This window comes from Microcebus murinus, chromosome 15 (genome assembly GCF_040939455.1).
Source record: "Microcebus murinus isolate Inina chromosome 15, M.murinus_Inina_mat1.0, whole genome shotgun sequence".
Taxonomy (NCBI): Eukaryota; Metazoa; Chordata; class Mammalia; order Primates; family Cheirogaleidae; genus Microcebus; species Microcebus murinus.
In genome coordinates this window covers 13267517-13293949 of record NC_134118.1, presented here as the reverse complement: position 1 = coordinate 13293949, position 26433 = coordinate 13267517, and the positions used below count along the sequence as shown (strand labels likewise).

At 39.2% G+C, this 26433-nt stretch overlaps 1 protein-coding gene across 3 annotated transcripts; it reads left to right on the top strand.

Annotated features, from left to right (window-relative positions):
• The first annotated feature begins 1318 nt into the window (after positions 1 to 1318).
• On the top strand, positions 1319 to 23875 carry TBC1D7 (TBC1 domain family member 7). Of its 3 annotated transcripts, XM_076010478.1 has the most exons (9): positions 1319 to 1573; positions 2912 to 3084; positions 4101 to 4181; positions 7274 to 7461; positions 11990 to 12262; positions 13843 to 13980; positions 21307 to 21452; positions 22506 to 22635; positions 23642 to 23875. In XM_076010478.1, exons 2-9 carry the CDS (start codon positions 2973 to 2975, stop codon positions 23726 to 23728), a joined length of 1155 nt encoding a protein of 384 aa, XP_075866593.1. In that variant the 5' UTR covers positions 1319 to 1573; positions 2912 to 2972; the 3' UTR covers positions 23729 to 23875. The 3 variants fall into 3 exon arrangements, with proteins under 3 accessions (XP_075866593.1, XP_012608962.2, XP_075866594.1); XM_012753508.3 differs by lacking the exon at positions 11990 to 12262 and having other exon boundaries at positions 1320 to 1573; XM_076010479.1 differs by lacking the exons at positions 11990 to 12262; positions 13843 to 13980 and having other exon boundaries at positions 1320 to 1573.
• Positions 23876 to 26433: the final 2558 nt, after the last annotated feature.

Genomic DNA, 26433 nt, shown 5'->3' with positions numbered 1-26433 from the left:
GCCCAGAAAACCAGCCCAGGAAGCCAGCCTACTACAGTCAGACTTGCAGAAAGCTAGATTGAGGTCTCTAGTAACAATCCAAGAAGCTGATAAATAACTTCTGTAACAATTTGCCCCAAATGACCAGGACTTGATTAATATCTGATAGCTTCCCTAATTTTTGTCCTTGCTTCTGACTTAGGACCAACCAGAAAAAGGCAAATAGGCTCTCCTAACCAATCCCCTAGGATGACTGAACTCTGACCTTTTTTCTTTTGCCCAGATTCCTTACTAGACCCCTGGTGAGTCACGCCTAAAAACAATAAAATTCCACTAAACGGGTTTTATTAACCCGGTATTATGCAGTTTACTTCCCAACCTGATTCCAGTATAGCATCACATAAGAGGTAGAAGACCCCTTATCTTAACTCAGGCATCCCTTTCTACTGACTCCTGATCTTTAGACAAAGCCTTAATTTCTTTCAACCAACCGCCAACTAAAGAATCCCTAAAACCCACCTTTGACTTATAAACTTCTGCTTCGAGATGTCCTGCCTTTTCAACCAAACCAAGGTACACTTTCCACGAGTTAATTTATGATTTTACCTATAATTCCTGTCCCTATGAATGCACAGGACCAAACTGTAATCCGGCCACCTCAGGGGCATTTTCTCAAGATCTCTGGAGAATCTGCCCCCCACCCCGCGCGGTCAGCCGTACACATACGTTCGGCTTAGAATAAACCTCTTTAAATTATTTCAGAGTTTGGATTTTCCCTTCCACACCCAGGACAAAGTTAGCAGCCCCAGCAGCTCACAGGTGCTCGGGGCCTCTCCGTGTCCCCCTCTAACGCTTCCTCTCTCCTCCGCCGGCCTTGAGTCGCTGCCCACATGCAAGCGGGGGAGGACGACTCCCTGCTATATAGCAAGCTCTGAACAAACAGCCTTTGCTTTTCCCCTTTGGATGGCCTTCATTTATTTCCACCCACCCGCGGGGGGTTAAAAAATAAAATAAAAGCCAAGCCCAGGTCCTCCACCAGACGTAGCTTGAGAGGTACTGCCCCAGGCCTCGGCGGTCCCTGCAAGTAGGAACATGGAGGGCGGGAGAAAGTAGAGCGTCCCAGGCACGCCAGGACTGCGGGGGGTAAGTGGCCACGACATTCTCTAGACCAGAAATGGGTTTGCGGGGAACGATGGGGGCAGGGTGCATGGAAAAAACCCGCCTTGTGGCGGGAGAAACTGGCCCCGGGACGCACTCTGCGGTTTCCCATGACGGGTTCTCAGCGCCCAAGGCCTTACGGCCAGCGGAGTGGGTGGAGCTTCTGCGCACGCCCTCTGCGCACGCGCCCGCTCGACCTAGCGCTGACGTCACGTCCGGCGGCTCCAGCGGCAGCGGCGGTGGGGTTTTGGCTTCTGGGCCGGCTGGGTGCGCGCGGGTCTCCCGCGTCCTCCCTCCCGCCTGGGGGAGCCGCCGTCGCGCGGTCGCACCTCCCCCGCGCCCGGCTGTCCGCGGGTCGGTCGGCGCACCGGGCCTGGTTTCTTCTGCCTCCCCCGGACCGCTTAGTCTCGACCCGGGTGTGTTTCCACTGCTGGAGGTGAAGCATACACAATAAGGAGAAGGGGACCTGGGGTCTTGGACCAGTGTTTCTACTTCCCCCATCAAGTGGGCTCTCTTGGGCAGGAGATAGAATTTACAATATTGTTTCCAGGAGGACTCCTTTGCCAGAATGGTGCAATCTGAGAATGAGTGTCTTTAGACGACAGGGACCGTATTGCTGTGCAGATGTTTGGATGCTTTTTAAAAAATTCCCAAACTCATTTTGCGTTTTAATGCTTCAATTTTTTTTTTTTTTAAACATCTGGTCCTGAAAGCTCAGCGCCCTTAAGAATTTCTTTTCTTAAACGAATCCTAATCTTTACTGTGACTGAGTCGGTTCAGAGGGTATCTTTTCAATAAAGATACTGATAAGGAAAAAACCCTCTCCTGATCTTTGGGGACGTTTTAGGATTTTTTAATACCTCAGAATTTACTCTTTTTTGCACTGACACTAAGCATTTTGGTGAGGCAGTGAAATAATACTTTGGGAAAAATGAGTTACATCTGTTCTCTTCTTGAAATGCCAACCTAATTTCATCTTTTCTTGATTTACAGTCAACATTATGAGGGTTACTGTGAAAGAATCTGAGACCACTGAGCTTTTTGAGTTCTCATGCCAAATTTAAAATTGTTTACCTGTCTTCAGCTCTGTGTTGTCACTGTCAACCAGCTATATTCATTACCCGCTTCTGGTTATTATTGAATGCCATTTATCTGTTGTGGGTTTTGAATTTTGACGACTACATTTGATAGAATTGTGTTTAAAGTAAAAAAAAAAAAACAAGTGAAGGACTTGTGGCTTTTTACTTTAATATAACTTAATTTTTCATTTTACAAAATGCCCATTTTAGAAAACACAAAAAAGCAAAAGAAAGAAAAGTATCTGGAATCCTACTTAAAGATACCATTGCTAACATTTTGGAATATAGTTTTAATTTTTTAATGCATAATATTTGTAAAAACAAAAAGAATCATAGCATATACTGTTTGGTAACCCCTTTGGCATGACATTTTTTTGCATGGCTTCCCATTTCTCTATTTTTTTTTTCTTTGCACATTTATAATGACTACAGAATTTAATTGTGCCTGGCACCCTCATTAAGTAAAGTAGGAATCCTAATGCATATATGTTGCATCTATTTGAGCAGCTCAGAGGACTTTTGACATATATCTTGGTTTTTGGCCAAGGTGCATAGGTGTAGTAGTTCTGGAATTGTGTAAAAGGAGAGATTTAATATTGAGTCCTATAAGGGCAGTTTATTAGGCATTTCAGATTTATTGAAAAAGCAGAGAAAATCATTGAAAGTGTTTCCAATTCTTTATTCTTTGTTTCTAGGTTCACTTTCCCCCCTGCCTTCTCTCCCTTTCTCTCTCCTTCTTTCCTCCAAGAATGAAACATGACTGACGACTCTCAGAGAAACTTTCGTTCAGTATATTATGAGAAAGTGGGGTTTCGTGGAGTTGAAGAAAAGAAATCATTAGAAATTCTCCTAAAAGATGATCGTCTGGGTGAGTTTTATAAGTTTAATTAAGCTCATTGCTTCTCAGTTATCTTGGATATTCTGGAGTAGGTATCACCTTAAGAGACATCCCGAGGTATTTGTTACTTGCTATATTTTTTAGAGATATGATGACAGCAAAAAGGTATATTTTGAGAAAAGGTACAGATTTTCAAATTTATGTTTCACTGAGAGTCAGAAGTTTTTAAAAGGCCTCTTAAGAAGTCAGTAATATTTTTTCTTTTATTAAGCCCATATTTTTTTCCTGTATTTCCAGATGTGTCATTATAGCTTCTTAGTAAACTTGCAATAACTCTGGTCATGATTTTCTTTATGAAAATACTAAGACTGCATTGCATATTGATATTTTAGTTTATTTTAAGCCAGAAATAATAAGGTCTGTTGTTCATCAAAGTAAAATAAACTGAACCATCGTTTAAAATAATACTTTATTTGCATAGAATGCTTTTAAAGTTTCAAAAACATTTCCCACCTGGTCTTTGATCCTCATTCTATAGTCTGTGCTTTAGTATGTCTGGAATTATTATTCTCCTTTGGTAAGTAGAAGCATTGAGGATCAGGGAATGAAATGTAGTTTATTGGAAAATGTTGGGATTTGAGGACTGACTATGCCACTTCCTAGCTATTTTGACTCAGTCAAGTCATTTAACTGCTTAGAGCTTCAGTTTCTGCATCTTTAGAACAATAACTACCCAATAGGCTTGCAATGTAGATTAAATAAAATAAATCCTACACTGCTAAATCTTATGGAGAATGTAGTAATACATGCAAAATCCATATTCTATACTGTAAGATGTTAATTGTTTTTAAATAACTTAGTTATTGGCAGTAGACCTGGGCTAGAAATCATATTAGTATCGCCTTTCCTAAGTTTGCTGACCATAAGGTAGACTTGCCCTGAAGAAATGTCTTATCTATTCTTTCAGTTTTAAGAAATGAAATGCACTTTTACATACTGTGATCAGAATGCAAAGCTTCTAACTAATTGTTTTTTTCTTTTTCTAGATATTGAGAAACTTTGTACTTTTAGTCAGAGATTCCCTCTCCCGTCCATGTACCGTGCATTGGTATGGAAGGTGCTTTTAGGTATGAGACCCAGGAGTTGGAAGATTTCTCTTCAAAAATATTGAATAAGGGGATCATTTGTCATCTTATCAGTCAGAAAAAGGGAGGATTTGTTTAGGCCCTTTACTGAATATTGGGTCTTCGTGAGCTGACTCAATTTCTGCTCACCATGAAATCCTTTAAGAAAGTGACTTCAGCTGCAGTTTATTAAGTATTACTGTAGGGGTGTTAGTATATTAATGGTAGAAGAGGAAATAACGTGTGTTCCTCAGACAAGGTGTGGAAAGGGCATTGGACTGGGAGAAAGCAGAACTGGTCTAGGCTTTGCCATCAGTTGGGTAACCTGGAGGAAGACCCCTCTAGGGCTCATTTTTTGTATCTGTAAGGTGAGGCTGTTGAGCTAAATTATTCCTAGGTTTTAGCCGTAAATTTGTAAGATTTTGATTCTCAGCTGTAGACGTATAACTTCCTAATGATTGCTATCAGAGTCAAAAAGGAATTGGAGTGTTTTCACTCCCTGGAAGTGTGAATAAATAAATTCCAGTGGTGACATGGTGGACCTCATTAGGAAAACTGATCTTGCTTAGTTTCTGTGGAGGAAAAAGTGAATCAGGTGCCGCAGGTAACTGGCAGCATCTCTTTTGAGCCCAAGATTTTTTTCCCCTATCATTGCTGAGCCTGCTGAAGCATATAATGCATATCCATTACCACCCTCCTTTATTGTCTTAAATTTTTTAAAGTTAGCTGTAGGATAGTGATGAGGATGAAACTCTATAAGGAATGTGAACTACTACTGCTGTTTATTGGGCGTTCTTGTATGCCTGTCACTAGGCTGAGTAGTTTACATTAATTATATAGAGTAATCCTAGAATTCCCCTGTGAGGTAGATATCCATATGTTAATTTTATAGATGGAGAAAAGACTCTGTGAGGTTGAATAACTTGCCTAAGGCCTTATAGCCTATATGAAGCAGAGCTAGGATTTGAGCATTAAGTTGTAGAACTCATTTGAAGGTAGGATAGATTGTGGACCTCATTTTCTTTACAAAATGCGGTATGTTTCAGGACTTGAGAAATTGGTAGTTCTGAATCTGATTATGCTTTATAATATAAAGGCAGCAAGGGACTACAAGCTGTACTAGAGAGCACTGCACAATGGCTATTATTGTGTATCTTGGCATTTTTCATGCACTTACAATTTAGAGAAGTGTTGATGACTGTTTTAGTTTTTCCCAGGGCATTTTTTTCTTAAATCTTACTATTTTCAGTGGCCATCAAACTAAATGCCTTCCAGGGATGCATTTTATGTGGTAATGTCAACAGTGTCTATTTCTGCTGGGAAATACTTTGTCTTGTTAATAACGCCGGTGGATTAGCAGGCGATGTGCAGTTGTGCTTTGCGGCACCTCCTGAGTGCTAAGGCCTATCTGACTTGTTCATCACCTCCATTTTTCTTACCTTTTTTTTTTTTTTATCACGTAAGTTGTCGTTATTTTTTGAGGTAGTTGTAAGGCACTGGAAATTTATAGGTGTCACACTATGTGGGATACAGCATGACTCTTTTTAGCACAGGCTTTTGATTGCTCAGGGATGCCTGCTTCCTGATACTGTTTTAGCTGAGTATCAGAAAGGGACTTTTTAGGACCTGCTCTCAGAGAACGGGTTTAAAATTTAACATGAGAAGCAGTATGCTGCCTCTCGTGCTATGATGAAAGTTCAACCACAGCCATTTAGTCTGTATTAGCCCAGATGTAGAAGACACTATAGTGTGTTCCCTTGGCTTTTCTGGAAGCCTGGCACACAGCCCATAACTAAAGTGAGCAGAGATTTATGTCAGGAAAAAGAACATTTAAGCAAGTTTTGATTCTAAAATTAATGTGGCATCATGTCAGCTAGAGACTTTTGAGTTCATGTGTTGTTTCCCAGGGTGTTCTTTAGTGGGTCTGTGGTGTTTTACACCAAAGACAGATTCATAGTCAAATGTACTAGCTAACACTTATATTAATACTAGTGTAGTGTGTGCAGGTACTCTTCTGAGTGCTTTGTGTATGTTGATTTGTTTACTCATCACAACAGCTGTGTAAGATTAGGTGTTGTTGTTCCCATTTTTCAGATGAGGAAGTTAAGACATAAGGAGATCAGGTAAATTGCTAAAGGTCACCCAACCTGTTAGTTGCAGAGCTAGAATTGAAACCCAGGACTTTTGCTCCGCAGTCTGTCTGTCTTAATGAGGATGGAGCAAATAAAGTAAAATGTTTTTCTTTATAGCATAACTTAGAGCCTTGAAAATTCATTATCACCATTTCCCAAATCTGTTTGACCATGCTATCGTTTTCTCATGATGACTCTTGGGGCCAGCATTCTGCAGAGAACATTTAGTGAAATGCTTGTCTCTCCCATTTCCTGCCTCTGTCATCTGAGGAAACTTGTGTCCAGAGAGACTAACACATTTGTGAGAGCCCTGGTATTATCAGGTTTGAGACTAGAGCCCAGGATTCCTGTAGGCCTGTCCAGTGGTCTTTCCAGTATGTTTTCTGAAAGCTACATATTTGTAAAAAAAGACTTGACACCATATTTAAATGGATTAATGAGCTTAAAATGTCATAGAAATGTCACGTACAGTGAGTGACTTCATCAGTGAAGATGAGAGACTTCTGTGGCTGTGAGGATAGGATACTTTGTGAGCAAGTTTTACCTGTTGGGGAAGAGAAGCCCTCAATGAGCTGTTGGTGATTCTGAGATGTAGGCACCATGTGCAAAGACTAGAGGCCTTTTGGAGCTAAAGGTGGCTCGAGGCTGACAGCCATAAATTGAGTTAAGCCGCTATTATAATTGATGCAGTTATTATCTTGAATGTACATACTTATTTCAAGGGTTTTTGTGATGCCACTTCATTCCTCTTTAATATCAATGATATGTCACCATTCAAACATTGACAGTATTCAATATTTAAGATTGCTTTATAGTAAGAATTTCTAAAAGAGACTCTCTGGTAATTAAATATTTGTGTGAATTCTAATCTAATTGTGATGGGCTGTTTCTCACAGGAGTCTCTTTAATACAGGAGGGATTGATGTCTCAGTGTTTTTGCCTTTTCCCCGGCTCTCTGCGTAGGGATCCTGCCTCCCCACCACGAGTCCCATGCCAAGGTGATGATGTATCGCAAGGACCAGTACTCCGATGTGCTTCATGCTCTCAAGGTCATTCGCTTCGTCAGTGATGCCACCCCCCAGGTCGAAGTCTATCTCCGCATGTATCAGCTGGAGTCTGGGAAGTTACCTCGAAGTCCCTCTTTTCCACTGGTTAGTGGTCACTTTTGCCTGACACTTAGCTCGAGTCTTGACTGTCCCATCTCGCCAGGCTTTGTTTGCATCGTGTTTTACTGTAGAGACTTTGGTGGCTCTCCATTGTCAATAGAGTAAAAGCAGTGCGTCTTTACCTGGCGTTCGTGGCCCTGCACAGTGTTTTTTTTTTTTTTTTTCATTTTCCAACTTACTTATTTTTAATTCATCCATAATGTTAATAATTGGATATATTTATGGGTTACACTGTGATGTTTTGAGTTACGTATACATTGTAGAACAAGTCAGTCAAGCTAATGACCGTAGGCATCACCTCACCAACTATGTTTTTGTGCTGAGAACATCAAATGTCCCTGGTTTTACCAACTCTAAAATATACAGTACAACTTTATTTTTAAAATGGAGTTGCCTCACTTTAGTTCGCCTTTGATTGATCATTTTTGAAAAATCAGTATCTCTCCATTTCAGAGTGGAGTCACCTTTGCATACCCTTAAGGGTACTGTTGGGGGTGTTGTGTTTTTCATGTTTATTTTGGGTACTTCTTTGTTCTGAGAACTATTAAGCTAACAAATTTCATTTGAAAAATCCAATTGCTATAACTTTTACTTTGTTTTTAGTCCCTTAAAAATATTATAACTTTTATTTTACTTACTTTGAATTTATTTGCTCTTCTTTTCTAGGTTCCAAAGCTGAAAACTTAGATGATTAGTTTTAGATCTTCCATCTTCTCCTATATACACATTCAGTGCTACACATTTCCCTCTAAGCTCTCTTTTCTTTGCATCCCACAAATCTTGATAAGTTATGTTTTTATTTTCATTTAATTTGAAATGTTTTAAAAATTTCTCTTGAAATTTTAAATGTCTTCTTTGACCCATATGTTATTAAAAGTGTGTTGCTTAATTCCCATGCATTCTGGGATTTTCCAGTTATCTTTTGATTTCTAGTTTAATACCACTGTGGTCTAAGAGCAGACATTGCATGATTTCCATTCTTTTAAACTTGTTCTGGTTTTTTTTTTTTTTTTTTTTTTTTTAGAGATGGGGTCTTGCTGTGTTGCCCAGGCTGCTCTCAAACTCTGGGTTTCAAGCGATCCTCTTACTTTGGCCTCACAAAGGGCTCCTCGCATTCTGACCCAATCTATCTTATTTTTTGTTTTCTAAAAAGTTTAAAAATTTCAAACTTCCAGAAAAGTTTCAAGAATATTACCAAGAATTCCTGTATATATCCTTTACCCAAATTTTCCCAGTTAACATTTTATGATACCTGCTTTGTCATTTTTCCTGTATATGTACACATTTTTTTTCTAAACCATTTGAGAAAAAGATGCCCATGACTTCAGACTCTTTCATCGTATACTTCCTAAAATAAGGACATCTTGTCGGTAACCATAGAGCAGTCATCAAAACCAAGAAGTTAACGTTGATACAATATTAACATCTAATCTGTAGACTCCATTCATATTTGATCAGATGTCCCGATAATGCTGTTTATCACAAATAAATAATCAAAGTTTTAGGCGAGGATTTGATGCTGGGTCAGGTATTGCGTTGAGTTGCCAGGTTGCTTTAGTTCCCTTCACTCTGGGACCACTCATCTATCTTTTATCTTTTATGCCCTGGACATTTTTGAGGGGTGTTAGTTATTTTGTAGAAAGCTTCTCAATTTAGGTTTTTCTGGTGCTTCCTCCTTCTAGGATCCAAGTTACTCATTTTTGGCAGGGGTACCACATAGGTGACACTGTGTTCTTCTCAGTGTATCATCTCAGGACACACATAGTGTGCGTTTGTCCCTTAAGAGGTAATGTTACCTCTGATCACTTGGCGAGGGTGGTGTCTGCGTGGGTTTTCCACTGGAAAGTTACTCTTTTTCCCTTTGTAATTACCATTTCCTTTTGTAGGGACACACTTTAAAACTACTGCGTAAATATTCTATTCCTTATTAAACTTTTACCTATGAGTTTTACCGTTTGATGATTTCTAAAAAAAAAATTATGTTTTAACTTTTGATTTTTAAATAATCTCGAAAATAGAAGAAAGTCACAGGACTGGGCACAGTGGCTCACGCCTATAATCCCAGCACTTTGGGAGGCAGAGGTGGGAGGATTGCTTGAGGCCAAGAGTTTGAGACCAGCCTGAGCAACATAAAGAGATGCTGTCTCTATAAAAAATAAAAAAACTAGCCATGTGTGGTGGTGCATGCCTGTAGTCCCAGCTACTTGGGAGGCTGAGGCAGGAGGATCACTTGAGCCCAGGAGTTCGAGGCTGCAGTGAGCTATGATCGTGCCACTGCACTCCAAGGAAAAAAAAATAGAAAAAATTTGCAAAAATAGTACAGTGTTCCTATCTGCTTTCACCCAGCATCTTCAAATGTTACATCCTACTTAACCATAGTATCATGATTAAAATTAGCATTGATAGACTACTAAGAACTAATCTTTAGACCTGATTGGAAATTTGCTGGCATCCCATGATGCCCTTCTTCTGACTCAGGATCTAATCACAAATCCCACATTACATTTAGTTGCTATGTCTTAGTCTTCTTTAATTTGGAACCAGTTCCTTAGTCCTTCTTTGTCTTTCATGGCCTTGATACTTTTGAAGCGTGCTGGCCAGAGAAACAATTTGGATTTGTCTGATATTTCCTCATTGATTAAAATCTGGTCATGCATTACTGGCAAGAATAACCATGGAAGTATGATACTCATTACTGTTGTTACTAACTTTGATCACTTGGTTCAGGTGGTGTCTGCTGGGTTTCTCCACTATTAAGATTGCTATTTTCCTCTTTGTGATTAATAAGTAACTTGTGGGGAGGTACTTTGAGACTTAAAAATATCCATCCACTAATGATTCTTGCCTGAAATAATTTTTTACTATGCTGGTTGCCAAGTGGTGATTTTCTGACTCCTTCATTCCTTATTTCTTTGTTAGTTGGCATTCTTCTATAAGGAAGGGTTTTCCCTTCTCCCTCATTTATTGATTTATATCAGTATGAGTTTATGGATTCCTTTTTTATTCAGCAGCCTATAATTCATTACTACTATTATTTCTTTTGATGTACAGATTGTTCCAGATTTGGCCAATGGGGGCCCCTTCCAGGTGATTTCTGTGTCTTTTTGACAAGTGCCTATCATTTTGACTGTTTCCTGACTTTCTGGCACAACAATATGGTTCAGGCTCATGCTGCACTTTCCTTACTGCAGGCCTGGAGTCAGCCATTTATTTTTGGAATGGAGTGTGATTTCTAGAACCCAGAACTGGGCACTAGATATGCTCATTGTTCATGGGCTATCATTGCCTGTAGGTTCTCTCAGCAGGCAGAGCTAGGAAATACATGTCTGTATACATACACGTCTATATATTTTTATATATCGATTAATCTCTGTGTACTACAGACCCTGAGTTCACACTATTCTAGTTCCAATCCTGTATCCCAACTTCATTCTAGCCTACACCCTTTCCACATTTACAGTTCCCTTCTCTGACAGTTGCAAATATGAAAAGGCTCCCATTAACGTCAGTCCATTGACGTCTTTGCTCATTCCCCTGTGTGTAACCAGCACTGCCAGCCAACTCTGGCCTTGTCCTGCAGGCCCACTTGGTCTCCTTGTGGTCCCAGGCCACTGTTCAGCCCTGACCTCTCTTCATCCTCAACCTCTCTCAGCCTTAACTTCCTCCTCTGCCTCAGCCCCAGGCCTCAAACTGCTTTTTTAACTTCATTATTAGCGAACTCCTCACTCTAGTTACTTGGACTGCTTATTGCTTGTAAAGGGGAGAATGGGGAAATTGGAGGAAATCAGGCAAAGGAATGATTATAGCTCTCGGGCTTTGGCTATGTTATTGCAATTAATCTCTAGATATTTTAATAAAGGTTTTATTTGTTTTTTTATTTTTTTATTTTTTTTTTATTTTTTTTCATTTTTTTGTTTAGGCCCATTCATGTACTTGTATTATTTGTTTTTTTAAAACAATGAATTGTTCAAACGTGGATTTGCATGCAAGCTTTGCTATTCTACAAAATGATTTTATTGCACATTTGGCATTAACTTATCCTTTTGTGTTTTTGTTTTTTTACGTTAATGACATGGTATCCATGGACCTTTGAGATAACTTAGAGATAATAAAGGCCATCCACTTTTATTAAGTCTATCAAGAGAGAGAAGGTCCCTAAAAAATAATTGGAATTATTTAAACAATCTCCTTTAAATTTCACTTATCATTGGCAAAGTGAAGTTACACAAGTTCTTAAAGTACATGTTAAATTAGGTTAGATAATCTATTAGTTCAAGAAATCTAAATGGTAGATGATAGCTTCCACCTTACCCCCTACTCAGCATGTTCATGCTCTAAGGCCAGACACCTTTACTGCAGCATCGGGCAGACATGCTGTCTGGGTGTTGGTTTGGGCTTTGCCACTGCATGTCTGCCCAGTCACCAAGTCCCTTTGTATTAGTTCGTTTTCAGTTGCTTATGACAGAATATCTGAAACTGGGCAATTTATAAAGAAAAAGATTTATTTCATAAGGTTCTGGAGGCTGAGAAGTCCAAGGTCAAGGGGGCTGCATCTGGCAATTGCCTTCTTGCTGGTGGGGACTCTGTACAGCTGTGCTCCCCAATCCCTGGGCCAAGGACCAGTACCAGTCTGTGGCCCATTAGGAACCAGGCCGCACAGCAGGAGGTGAGCAGCAGGCGAGCGAGCCAAGCCTCATCTGTACTTAAAGCCGCTCCCCATTGCTCACATCGCTGTCTGAGCTCCGCCTCCTGTCGGCTCAGCGGCAGCGTTAGATTCTGCATTATGGTGAGTTGTGTAATTATTTCATTATATGTTACAATGTGATAATAATAGAAATAAAGTGCACAATAAATGTAATGTGCTTGAAGCATCTTGATGAAACCACCCCCGTCTATGGAAAAAGTGTCTTCCGTGAAACCGGTCCCTGGTGCCAAAAAGGTTGGGGACTGTTGCCCGAGGTGTTGGAGGGCATCACATGCCAACAGACATGAGCATGCTAACATGCCAGCTCAGGTCTCTCTTCCTCTCTTAGGAAGCCACTGGTTCCCCTCACATGATAACCCATTAATCCATGAATGGATGAATCCATTCATGAAGGCGGAGCCCTCATGACCAAATCACCTATTAAGGGCCCCACCTCTCGATACTGCCACATTGAGGATGAAATTTTCACATGAGTTTTGGGGGAGATAAACATTTGCACCAAAGCACCCACTTAGTCTTATTTTTTTTTTTTTATCTGTTGATAAGAGCATGCAGCAGTGCTCGGCACAGGGCCAGGAAGGTAGAGGCCGAAGGACAGAGTCCTCTTCCCTTGACCTGTCAGAGTGGCCCAGAGCAGTCAGTGACATGCCACATTCAGGGCACTGAGCACACTGTCCAGTACTGTGTGGGAGTCCAAGTAAAGAGGCTTTCCCTTTTCTTCCTACGTTTCTTATTTTCTGTCCTCCTCTGATACGTTAATGAAATGCTTAGAGAAATTTACTTTCTGCGATGCTAACTCTGTTATTCTTGACATTGCATAGACTATTACTAATATTAATAACAAGTTGAAAGAAGGGCTAAGAATGAAATACTTTATTAAAACAGGAATTTTGAATTAACTTGAGACTTTTTAGGGGAATAGAAAGGTACTTCTTAAGTTTCTTTTTAACATTAAGATCTTTCAGCTATTAAATTATAGATGAAAATATAAATCTTTTTGTATATGACATGGTGTTTCAAAACAAAATAGATTTTCAGATAAGGTTCCAGTTTATATAAGATTTTTCTGTTGAAACTTACTTGAAGGTTTACTTTCACATTCTTAGTATTGACACAAGGTTTGAGAAATGCCATTCTTTTGATTCCTTAAATTCTGATTCTAGGGACATTTTAACTTTTTAGGTCCTTAAAGATAGAACAGCATTCTAAAGGTATGCATGAATGCTTTGAAATTTGGAGTCCTTCGGTATTTGCAAATTACAGTACTGACAGAATGTCGCCAATTACTGTTTATGCTGTTTATTATGTCCTTTTAAAAGAAATTCTAATCTAGCACTGAAGATATTTTTGGGTGGTGAGAGTCAGTGCCTTTGCTTGTGATTTATGTTGGCTCTGTGATGGGCTGCATGTTAGAAGTTAGAGAATCTCTGTGTGGACAGCCTGAAACCTAGTCATCCATAGGCAACACTGATTCTAGTTACTCATCCTTATCCCCCCCTGTGCTCTCTCTTTAGTAAGGGACCCTGTGCTTTTTGATCTCACTTTGATTTATTAATACAGCCTTTGCAAAATTTAGGGGGCAAGGTTTCATTTTTTATTGAAGAAATATGTATTCGTCTCTTCTACTGCCTTCCTCTTGAGATTTATTATTAATCTTTCAGGAGCCAGAAGATGAAGTATTTCTTGCCATTGCTAAAGCCATGGAAGAGATGGTGGAAGATTGTGTTGACTGTTACTGGATCATCCGATGCTTTGTGAACCAATTAAATACCAAGTACCGGGATTTTTTACCCCAGCTGGTGAGGGATTGTGATTTTTTTTTTTTTGGCTATTGGGGAGTGAGCAATGGTATTAGGGGTCTTCAGGGAATACTCTTGCCTCTTGGTGCCTCACCAATTATCGGTGGACCCTCTATAGTAGAGCTCCATGAATGTTTTCTGTGAAAGGCCAGGTAGTAAATATTTCCAGCTTGATGGGCCAGATGATCTGTATTGCAGCCACTCACCTCTGCTGTTGTAGCACAAAGGCAACCATTGAAGTGCGTGAAAGGATGGCCATGGCTGGATTTGCACTGTTGCAGCCCATAGTTTGCCAGCTCTGTTCTATGCGCCTTATCCTGGTCTAGAATCCACCGGCTCTATCTAGAATTATCCCTCTGCATTAGTTAAGGTTTAAGTTTGCATATAATGGAAAGCCCAAATAACAAAAACCTTGTTTTCTTCCGTATAACCAGAAGCCAAAAGGTAAGGCAGGCCAGAGCTGGTGCTGCAGTGCCATGGTGTGGACAGTGCTCCAGACTCCTGTCATCTTGCTCCAGTATTCTTGGGCATGATCCTTGCTCTCATGCTCGCAAGGTGGCTTTTGGATCAATAGCCATGACATCTGTGTTCTGGGCAGGAGCAAAGGGAAGGGCAGAGGTAAAAGCAATGGAGTAAAGGGGATAAGCCAGTAAAGTCTGTCACCCTTTAGCAAGCTTTCCTTCTGCATATACAGCTGAGCTTTGAACAACACAGGGGTTAGGGGTACCCATCCCTTATGTAGTCGAAAGTCCACATATAACTTTTGACTCTTCCAGAACTTTACTAATAGCCTACTGTTGTTCACTGGAAGTCTTACGAGTGATGCAAAAGTTGATTAACACTTATTTTATATGTTATATGTATTATTAAATACATACTATTTTTTATAATAAAGTAAGAGAAAAGAAAATGTCATTAAGAAAATCATAAGGAAAATATATTTTCTGTTCATTAAGTGGACATGGATCATCATAAAGGTCTTCATACTTGACATCTTCACGTTGAGTAGACTGAGGAGGAGGAGGAGGAGGAGGAAGAAGAGAGGTTGGTCTTTCTGTCTCAGGGTGGCAGAGGTGGAAGAAAATCCACATTTAAGTGGACCTGCATAGTTCAAACCCTTGTTGTGTAAGGGCCAACTGTGTATTAATGGCCAGGACTGTGTCACCTGTCCACCCCATCGGTAGTGGAGGCTGGGAGACTTTATTTTTTTAAAAGCCTGGCACATTGTGGTCTCTTATTAAAACAAGGATTCTGTAAGTGAAGAAGGAAGGGCACATGGGTATGAGTCAGGCAGCTGCTGTCTCTACCACACCCTGGCTTGGAAATCCAGAGAACTGGATATGCACTTGCTTCATAGCATAACCCAGTCTTCCTTTGCCATTCTCTCTTTTTCTAGTTTTTTCCCCTTATCTCATTTATGACAATCTATCTTTTTTCTTAAATCATTGAGTTGTTTCATTTGAAAGTTCTACTGAAAGTGGTAACTGGTACAGGGTGCGGGGTCAGATAGGGGCAGTGATGATGGTTGGGTGAGCGTGGAGGATGACTGCTGACTATGGCAGTTAGTTACCAATAGGGCAGTTAGTTACCAATAGGGCAATGGGCAAGAATCTTCAGCTTTATAAAAGAACACTTATGAGAGTAGTTTTTATTTGTTTCAAATAAATAAAATTTGATTTTTAGGATTTTGAAATTTAATCCACTTAGTTGATTTCAATAAAAATAATTTAAGCATAGAAATATGGAGCACAATGTCAGTTGCCTAATTAAATCAGGAGGTCTCAATTTTACCACGATTTAATTAACTTATTGGAGAAGTAAGTAACATTTTGATAGTTTATGCTATGTTTGAAAAATTTATTCTTTATTTTTGGTAACATAAATAATAGATGAATACATTCTCAAAAGAAATGAAGCAATCCAGATGAATCCATGTTTCCCTAGATCTGTACCAGCCCCCCACCCCCGGTCCTCCCAACCCCCTCTTTGTAAGAAATAAACATTCTCATCAGCTTGGTGTGCATTCTTCTCAACTCTTTTTACATGTATATGTAAAATGATTTTTTAAAAACACATAAATAGTATCAGACTGAGCATATGGCCCTACAGTTCTGTTTTTGTTTCCCCTAATGTCTTGGAGAACTTTCCAAGTCAGTGCAGATGAATTCCTTAGTTTTCAGTCCTGACTTCCTATTAGTACCACCTGGGACTTTTAAAAATTACCATTGCCTATCCTCTGCCTAGACCAATTAAATCAGAATATCTGAGGGTGGGGCCCTGGAATTCTAATTTTTTAAAAGCTCCAGGCAGTTCTGAAGCATAGCTAGGGTTGGGTTTCTTTTTAAAATTTACTCATAGTATTTTCCTGTTAAAAATTTGCCATATTTAAGTATAACAGATCCATACCAACAGTAAACATGCCCTTGTATGTGTCCCTTGTATATATATGTATTTTTCTAGGGGTTGGTACCTATAAGGAATTGCTCAAATGAAGGAGAGACATATTTAAAATCAATTTATTTACTTATTTTGATATATTTAAAATTTAAACTACCAGGTTGCTCATCCAAAGGCCATATCAATTTATGTTCCTACCAAACAGATTATGAAGTTTCCTATTTTCCACCCCATTGCCAGTACTTGATAGTATCAATCTCTTAAACTTTTGTCCATCTGATAGTGAAAGTGATATCTCATCTTAATTTACATATCCTCAATTTCTAGTGAAATTGAACAGCTTTGCATATCTCTATTATTTTGTTGGTCTTTTTCTTTGTTAAGAGTTATTGATATACACCCACTCCTCGGTATCCATGGAGAGGATTGGTTCCATGACCCCCAGAGATAATCAAAATTCATGCATGCTCATGTTCTTTATGTAAAATGGTATAGCATTTTCATAAAACCTATGCATATTTTCCCATCTACTTTAAATCATCTCTAGATTATGGATAATACCTAAATACATTGTAAATGCTGTGTAAATAGTTGTTGTACTGTATTGTTTAGAAAATAATGACAAGAAAGAAGTCTGTACATGTTCAGTACAGAAGCAACCCCCATTGTTTTTCCAGAATATTTTGATCCATAGTTTGTTGAATCCATGTATACGGAACTCATGGATATGAAGGGCTGACTACTCAGAATATGTATCCTTATCTGTTATGTATGTTGAAGATACTTTCCTCCTGTTTGTTGTACAGAGATTTTAAGTTTTGATACAATGGGACTTGTCAACACTTTTCTTTTGCTTTTTTTTGTATCTTACTTAGTTAACGACCCCTTTCCAACCCCAAGATTTTAAAAAAAACACATTTTTTTGTTGTTGTTTTCTCCTAACTTTTTTAAATGTTTAAACATTTAAAATTTAGCCCTTTAATTTGTCAGGCATTTATCTTTGTGATTGGCATCAAGCACACGTTGGATTTCCCTCCTTTATACGTACCTGCCACACCACAACTTCTCCAGCTCACCACTGTCCTTCCTCTTCCTCTCTCCCCCTCTGGTGAACGTGTTACTGAAAAACGTACTTCAAGTCAGGCAGTGCCGAATTTGTTTTATTAGTGAGCTACTTTAATGAAGCATATTATTTCTGTTTTTACAGATGAGGAAACTGAAGCGCATAGAAATTATGTAAGCTCGAGGTCACATAGTTACTACTAGTGAGCAGTTTTTATAACTACTACTACATTATTTTGTTATTTCTTTTTTTTCTTTTTTTTTTACAGATTCCAATTGCCGTGTTACCATATACTGTATTTCCCATATAGATTTGTATCTCTTTCTGGACTCTTTTTTTCTGTTGAGTTATTTGTCTATTCCTGGGCCAATATCACATAATTTATTTAATACGGCTTTCTAGTATGCTTTGATAGCTGATAGGAAAAATTCTCTTTTATTGTTCTTTTTCAAATATATCTTAGCTATTCTTAAACTTTCTTTTTTCTTTTTAGAAATGAATTAAGTATCAACATGATACTTAATGTTCCTTAAATCTTAATTTCCTTATCCTTAAAAAGGGATTTAGTTTAGTCTGTACATTAGAGAGCCTAGCACATAGTTTTGGAATGGTTCTGAGGTTTTCAAAAACATTCTTCAGAATACATAAGAAAAAATAAATTTTCTTTGTGATGGTGTTTAGACATCAAGTAATTTGCTTAAACTTTTCTCTTTAGTTAAACCTTAAAATTTTTTATTATTGTTGTATAGTGGATCTCTTCTTCCTAGCTTGTTAACGTAGAATTTCTCTAATCTTGTCTGCCACCTTTTCATACTTTTGTGGTTTGACCAAATGAATTTGTTACCTCAAAGTGTAAGTTGCTTTATAAAAGTTCTAGGGAAAAAATGCATGTGATGGGCAATGATAAGCTTCAAAAGAAGATAAGGGTGCCTCTGAGTGCTGACGTATTAATTACGCTGTAGTACTCTGGTTCCTAGGACTGGATCACAGCTTCCTTCCTTACCAGCTTTTCAAAATTCTGCTTTTTGACAGGGCCTCTTACTGCCCAGGAAAATGGAGGCCAACTTCTATGTGTGGCATATAAGACTTCTGGGGAACCTGCGGCCTTGGGGCCACATGTGGCCTTCTGGGTCCCTGAGTGCGTCTTTTGACTGAATCCAGATTTTACGGAGGAAATCCTCTTAATAATAAAGGGATTTGTCCTGTGAAGTTTGGATTCGGTCGAGGGCCTGCACTTGGGGATCTGGAGGGCCACATGTGGCCTCGAGGCTGCAGGTCCCTCACCCCTGAGAGTCATTAAAGTAAGTGAGCTTTCTTTCATTGCTGTTGCCGAAACATTTTAAAGCTATCCGAAAGAGAGGTTTTTTTCCTTAATAAGCACTATTAGCAGCCTCTTCCTAAGTTTAACATAAATTCTTTTCAGGGTGTTAAATCCCCTTTTTGTCAGGCTTTGCCTTCCGTTGATGAAATATGCTTTATTTTCTCCATAAAGTAAGAATTTGGGGTGATGGAATATTGAAAATAACCTAAATGTTTAGCAATAAAATGTAATTATGGTTATAATAAATCATATCTACCATTTGCCAAGTATGAAAAATGTTAGGCAATGTAAATATTATCTCTTTCCATTAAAAAACATAATATATTTGAATTCACCATCTTTCTTAGATTAAGCAGCAGCATACAATACACATTTTTCCCACCTTGCTGTTTTTACCTGTTATGTGCTGGAGATCATGCCATATATAGTATATGAGATTATGAGTATATAGAATATATAGAGACGTTCCTTATTCACTTTCATGGCTACATACTACTTTATTGTATATATTCTTAAACATTTTTCTTAGTTTAGTATCTATTGTGAATATAGTTTGTTCAACCTGTCCTCTATTGCTGGCCATTGGGATGTTTCCAGTCTTTAGTTATTGTACATGGTGTTAGAGATTAACAGCTTTGTGCATGTGTCTTTTCATGTGTTTGCCAGTATATTTTGGGGGGTGGATTTCTTAGAAATAGATTGGCTGCATTGAAGGGTAAATGCATATGTTATTTTGCTAGATACTGCCAAAATCTCCTTCATATAGCTCTTACTCTTTTGCATCCTCCTGCTCAATAGATCATTTCTTTACAGCCTTGCCAACATGGTATGTTAGACTTTTGGATTTTTGCCATTCTGATAGGTAGGAAATGATACCTCAGTGTAGTTTTAGATTATAGTTATTTTATTAATTTAGATTATAGTTATTTTATTATTATCAATGTGAGCAAAGTTTAGCATCTTTTCATATGGATAAGACCCATGTGCATTTTTTTTTCTATAGAGTTATTGGCTTTTTTCTTTGCTAGTTTTAGAAGCTGTCTTTCTTTAGGGATCTTAACCCTTTAAGGTTATTAACCTGGGAAAATGCCCACAATTTCTTGAGTGCAAAGAGCAAAATACTAAACTGTGTATTCAGTATGAGTCCAACTAATAATAGGAAAGTGTGTATGTATGCAGGAAAACAAATGGATGTTATACAGCCTAACTATTGCCAGTAATTATCATTGGGTAGTATGATTATAAGTGATCTTTATATCTTCTTTATTCTTTTCTGTATTTTTAAGATTTCTTATAATGCTATAAACCAGAAAAAGATATTTAGAAAAAATAAGATAGTGGCAAAAGATGTACATTGAGTGATTGTCAAGATGTTGATTAATGTATTCTAAAGCTTCATATTAATTCACAATATTCATTTACTCAGCAGTTATTGAATGCTTACTATGCCAAATAATGTTCTAGGTACTGTAGAACTAGCAGTGAACAAAACAGATATGATCCCTGCCCTCAATGAGTTTATAGTCTGATGAAGGAAAATGACAAATAGTTTTAAAATGTTCACTTATCTATACGTTGTTTATTATTTGTACTGACATTTGGATGAAATTTTCTGTGAGACATATGTAAAAGTGTGTGTGTATTCAGTCGTGTCGCTTTATGAAAAAAGTACACATATTTCATTGGCAGAACCATCCAAAATTCTAGAATAGAGTTCAAGAGGTGAAAGGACAGGAGCCTTTTGGCAACTGTGCTCTTGGTTTAGGAAGGTGTGTGCAGTGTTCTTGAGAAGCTCCAGGAACTGTTGAGTAGTATGGAGAAGCTGAATAAACAGGAAAATAGTTAGAGATCCCCTGAAAAAGACGGGGAAACTGGACCAGAACTAGTATGTGGAGCCCTCTTTGCCTGGCCAACTCCTGTGCATTCTTCAGAGGTCAGTTCAGATGTCACCTCTACTGAGAAAACGTTTCTGCCTCCTAAAGCCCAGGTTTGGCACTGGTGCAAATGGTGGTCAACACAGGGCAGTGTGTGTGTGGTCAGTGCCTGGTCAGCCCCTCTCCATCACCATCTGTCTCTTTCCTAATGTCCTCTGTTCACTCTAATCCCACTCTATTTCCTTGGTCTTACCCTTCCTCTTTCCCCTTTATATATAATCTTCTGTTCTACACCAGCCAGTAACATAATAGGTCTGTCTTAGCTCCTCAGAACAATGGAATTTTGCTTGAGACTTTTGCCTTAGGCTGTTGAATTTGGTTAGTGCAGTTAGTATTAGGGTGACTAACTGTTCCGTTTTGCCTAAGACTCTCCCAGTTTTAGCACTAAGAGTCCTGTGTCCTGGGAAATCCCTCAGTCCTGGATAGTTTGTTACTTTAGTTAGTACTAGCCCAGGAAACTGCTGTCTCGCAAGTGACTTGGATGATTCTGAAGTTTTGTTTTCTAGCATTTCCTTGCATTCAGCATGTAAATTTTTTTCATCATAGGCTGTAATATCAGATGATGTTATATCATAGGAAATGAGTAATTTCTCTTCCTGTTTCATCTTTAGCCAAAGGCTTTTGAACAGTACTTGAATCTGGAAGATAGCAGACTGCTGAGTCATCTGAAGACGTGTTCTGCAGTGTCTAAACTTCCTTACAATCTGTGGTTTAAGAGGTGCTTCGCAGGATGTTTGCCTGAATCAAGTTTACAGAGGCAAGTATTTCTCTGGAAGACATAGTGAAGGCTTGGAGTTACAGAAGAATCCTGGCCATTAAGGAATGTGGTCATCCCTTAATGTAAATTTGCTTTAGGACAATACGGTAATTTGAAGCTAAATTCTCCAGCAGCTGCCATAATAGCACATGATTCTGCTTGTTATTGAATATACAATTAGAAAAATTGAAGGCCTTTAGTGTGTTATATGCTGTATGTAATCACATCTGAAACAGTCTCCAGGATTATATAAGTATAATTTCCTCTTTCCCAGAAATGTGGTAGATCCTAATCTGGCAGAAGTCTTGGTATGTCTTAGTTTCATCATGACATCTCTAAAGGATCTGAAGGCAATCAAAGATTGGCGATTCAAACTTAGCTCTTGCGGTCAGAAGCCGACTTGTGTTATGGGTACTTCTGAGTCCCAGCCCCACCTCGCCAAGATTTTATGATGTAGCTGAGAAAAAAGGCAATACACAGAGAACATTATAAGATAATACATAACCAAGTGTATAGAGTACAATACCAACTTTTAAGAGTTACAGGAATTATCAGAATAATTACTTTAGAGTGGAGCAGATCAATAACCGGCTCCTTAAGCCCTTAGAAAAGCTTAAGGAATCTGTTCCCAGAATTACTGGCAATGAAATTGAATTTATGTCATTTCATATGCTTCTTTTGTTGTCCCTGAGTATGCAATGATTATATTAGCATCGTAGCATATTAGTAAAATACAAACTTTGGCTTAGGACGTTCTTTTTCTTCTCCCAAAATATGTGGTTTACATTATGAGGGAATGTGTATTTGGTAAATAACTAGCAGAACAATAATTTTTAGTGAACTTTCCTTTTTCCTTCTCAAGCTGATTGTGTCTAGAATAGATTGCAAATGGCTTAACTATTTTATTGTTGTTTTTCATGATTATTTCACAATAGTTCTTTGAAGCTTATACATAAAATAGCAGCAATTTGATTTTATTTTGTAATTTGAGATGTCTAGGTAAACATAAATTTCAAGCTCATGTAATTTGACTATATCTCCTTATTTTTGTAGGGTTTGGGATAAAGTTGTAAGTGGATCCTGTAAGATCCTAGTTTTTGTGGCTGTAGAAATTTTATTAACCTTTAAAATAAAAGTAATGGCACTGAACAGCGCAGAGAAGATAACAAAGTTTCTGGAAAATGTAAGTATGCTCTGTTTGATTTTGAATCTAGACATGAAATCATCTTAGCAAGTTAGATTTTCCTATTTCAGATAAATAATATGGTATATTTTTACATCATAAGACATTTTTTTCCCCTGGAAAAATTTGGCTTAAAGTTGGCGTGTGGATTATAGTTTGGGGTGGGGGTAATGGGTCTGAGACCCTGGCTTTAGTGTGCCCACTTAGGACCCCAGTCTTACCTTCTATGTGACTACCCACAAGCATGTCAGGAAGAGGAAGAGGTGAGATCTATCACTTTAGGATGACTAATTTTTGTCAGTGCAAACAAAAGAATCCTTACATTTTGAAGGTTTTTCAGCCCTTTCATTTCTGTTACTATCTCCGATGTAATCCCATTTGGGTTTGTTAATGTGCTTAAGTATTAACTTAGTGCGTGTTGAAAAAGCCCTAAAAGAAATCAACTTTCCCCTCCCTGTGTATAATAGAGTACCCTTTACCAGGCAAGAAGTAGAATTGAAGAGTCTTATGACTGAATGATTTTCACAAGATCCCAAACTATTCTTTTTTTTTTAATAGTCAGTATTAACATTTGAACAGTGGTCTGGTAAATAAGTACTAAACGAATGTGTGTTGAATAAATGAATCATCATCATTATAATAATTAGTGGCTAACAGTGCCAGGCCTGTACTAAATACTTTTCATGGGTTATCTCATGTTAGCCTGTTGACAACTCTGTGAAGTTAGGCTATCATTTCCCCCATCTTAGAGATGGGGATCTGAAACCCAGGTGACTTAGGTAACCTGCCCAGGGACACACAATTAGTGGGTAGTACAGAATTTGACTCCAGACAACCTGACACCAGAGCTCCTTTCTATGTTCTTGGGTGGCATGTGAAACAAGGCTTGTATGCTATCACTTTCTGAAAACTCCCATGGAAATAAGTTCTACGCCACAGTGAATGAGGGAAGATACTGAAGTTGTAAACACTGAAATTTCACAAAGACTCGTTTGCTTGTTCACAGATTCCCCAGGACAGCTCGGATGCGATCGTGAGCAAGGCCATCGATTTGTGGCACAAACACTGTGGGACCCCAGTCCATTCAGCCTGAATGCTCCTGACAGTTGTGAGCAGTCTGCCAGGCCCACCCTCAGCATTTTGTTCTTGGGCACATGATGTACTAAACTGATTGAAAATAGCTGTCTTGCTTTGGTGCTCAAAGTGTAATTTTTTTTCCAGTAAAATTATTTAACTGAAATACTTGGTGATGGTGTGTTGTAGGGCATCTTTTGGTTATACAGAAATCCAAAATTCATCTTTGAATAGCAGGTTTCATCATAGTTCACTGCAACCTCAAAGTCCTGGGCTCAAGTGATCCTCCTGCCTCAGCCTTCCTAGTAGCTGGGACTACAGGTGCACCACCATTTCCAGCTAGTTTTTCTATTTTTTGTAGAGATGGTGTCTCACTATGTTGTCCAGGCTGGTCTTGAACTCCTGGCCCCAAGGGATCTTCCTGTCTCAGCCTCCGAAAGTGCTAGGATTACAGGTGTGAATCACTGTGCCCAGCCCTGAAGAGCATTTTAAAGGGTTATTAGAAAATAGCTCCCAGTTTTTATAGCAGTTGCGTCAGGGTGGGTGGGTGCGTTAACAAGCAGTGCATAACTCAGCCCGCCCTGCCTCTCTCTAATTAGCACCAAGCTAGTTCTTTTCTAAGGTCTATTTCTGGAATAAGAGCAACTTCCTTTTGTTGACACCTCAGATCTAGCTTTTGTTGATGCAGTACTTGTTTAAATCTAAGCTGACTGCCTTTGAGACTTCATCTTGCTAAATAGCCTTTTAAAAAGTCCTCACATTTTTTTCCTCTTTGTGCCAGTTGGAATGCAACCGCCATTGAACAGAGTGTGCCTAAACTTGCGTACTGAGAGAGAGCACTTGTTTGATATTTTGCTGCACTCATGCTTTTTCTGATGGGCCATCAAATGTTGGGTGGACTTTAGGGAGTATTCTGCTGCACGCAGAAGGAGCAGGGGAAATGGCTGGTGAAGGTTAATAGCCAGTGACCTCAGGGCCATATGGTGCCACATAATGGTCACTGTTCATTGGACAGTTGCCAGCTTTGAGAGTACAAGTGAAGTGGGGCCCCTTGTTTCAGACTAGTTCAGCCTTTAGACCTGCGAGATCCTGAGTGGTGACTTGGATTCTCCACCCACTAAAAGAGGAGGGAGATGATGAAATTATGGAGTTATAATTCTGAGAATTCATTCCCTCCTAAGTGTGTAAAATACCTGTTGAGCAAGAGATCAGAGAAAACTGAGTTGTTGAAACCAGCTGCTACTTCTGAACACTGTCATATCCAAGAGTACTTAATTTTTTAAAACAGAAATACACTCCAAAGAAAAACCTCTTAAAGCAAAACTGCTGCCTACCATTAATACTTTATAAAATGACTTGCCGCCAACCATTTTATTCAATGATTGCCTCTGTCCCTGAAGAACTTTCAATCCAGCTGGGGAATATAAGAAAAAAACACACGCTAAGGAATTCCTGCCCCAAGTGCCTGCTCCCTGGTGATCTTGAGGGATATGTGCAATTGACAGAGAAGCCGTAAAATAGAAATAATGTTACTTTTGTTTAGTTTATGAGCCACGTATCATTTGTACAAAATTTTAGCAAATAGTAAATCCCAACTCCAGAGAGGGGAAAAAAAGAATTAGCAATCTCTCCACCAGAAGATGGTTGCAAGGTCTGTGCTCCTGCTAATTCATCCCTCAAAGCTGAGAAGAGACCACCGTGCAGGAGAGCAAGCGTGGAAGCCACAGCCGGGTGGGAGCCCTGGGGCTCGGGGAGGAGTAAGGCTTGGAGGTTCTCTTTCTTACTTCACCATTTTGGCTGGGGGCCAGCGATCTGAAATGGAAGACTTACTGTACTGCTAAGGGATCTAAAAATAAATGCTCTGCAAGTATATTCTGTCAAACCCAGTTTGGTGAAACCTTTCTGGCTCCAGGGTGTGGGGTGGGGATTTGACTACGAAATCTGATACCATCAAGAGTTTTCCTTGTTAGAAAATTAATCAGCAGAAGGATTTTTTAAGGCCCACTGTGAGGACAGTGACCGAGGGTCCAGTTTCTTTTTCGTATCAGAATACGCCCATAGTCCCTTGCTTCAAAACATTTCATCAGGGTCCTGCACAATGTTTCTTCTGTGTTAAAACCCAGGGTTCCTGCCACAAAACTGTTGTGGCTAAAATGTGGGATCCTCCCTCTCCCTTGGAAAACTGGAATTTTACATGATTAAGTTTAGTTTCTTTCCATTCTAGAGATTCCTCTTAAACACAGATGGGAGAAGCTCTGAATCCTCTTCACTAGTAGCTAGAAGGGCCGAGGAAGTTGGTGTGTCTGTGTGTGTGTGTGTATGTGTGTGCGTGCACGTGCGTGTGTGTCGAGGGGGTGGCTTTTGCCCAATGACGTGGACTTGCCGGGTCGTGTGTACACAGGCTTGTGTGTGTCAAGGCCGTTTCAGGAAACGGGGTCAGGGTTCGTAAGAATGAAGCACTTTCTTTGTTAATGGAAAGTTTGCCTGAAACTCATGGGGCAACTCGCAGGTCGCATGATGAAAGAGCTCTGAAGGCCTCCTTGCTCGGTGGCTCTGGGTGTCAGACGCACCTGCCCGTCTTGAGTTGCTTAAGTCCTCCGTCATGTGGCCATCACCTCCCCACCGTGACTCAAGGTTTTTGTTGTTTTCTCTCTGAAAGTGAAGAAGCTGGAGGGAAGTCGGTTGGGATGAGGAGGGCGAACGCAGAGCTTAGATGCCGGGGCC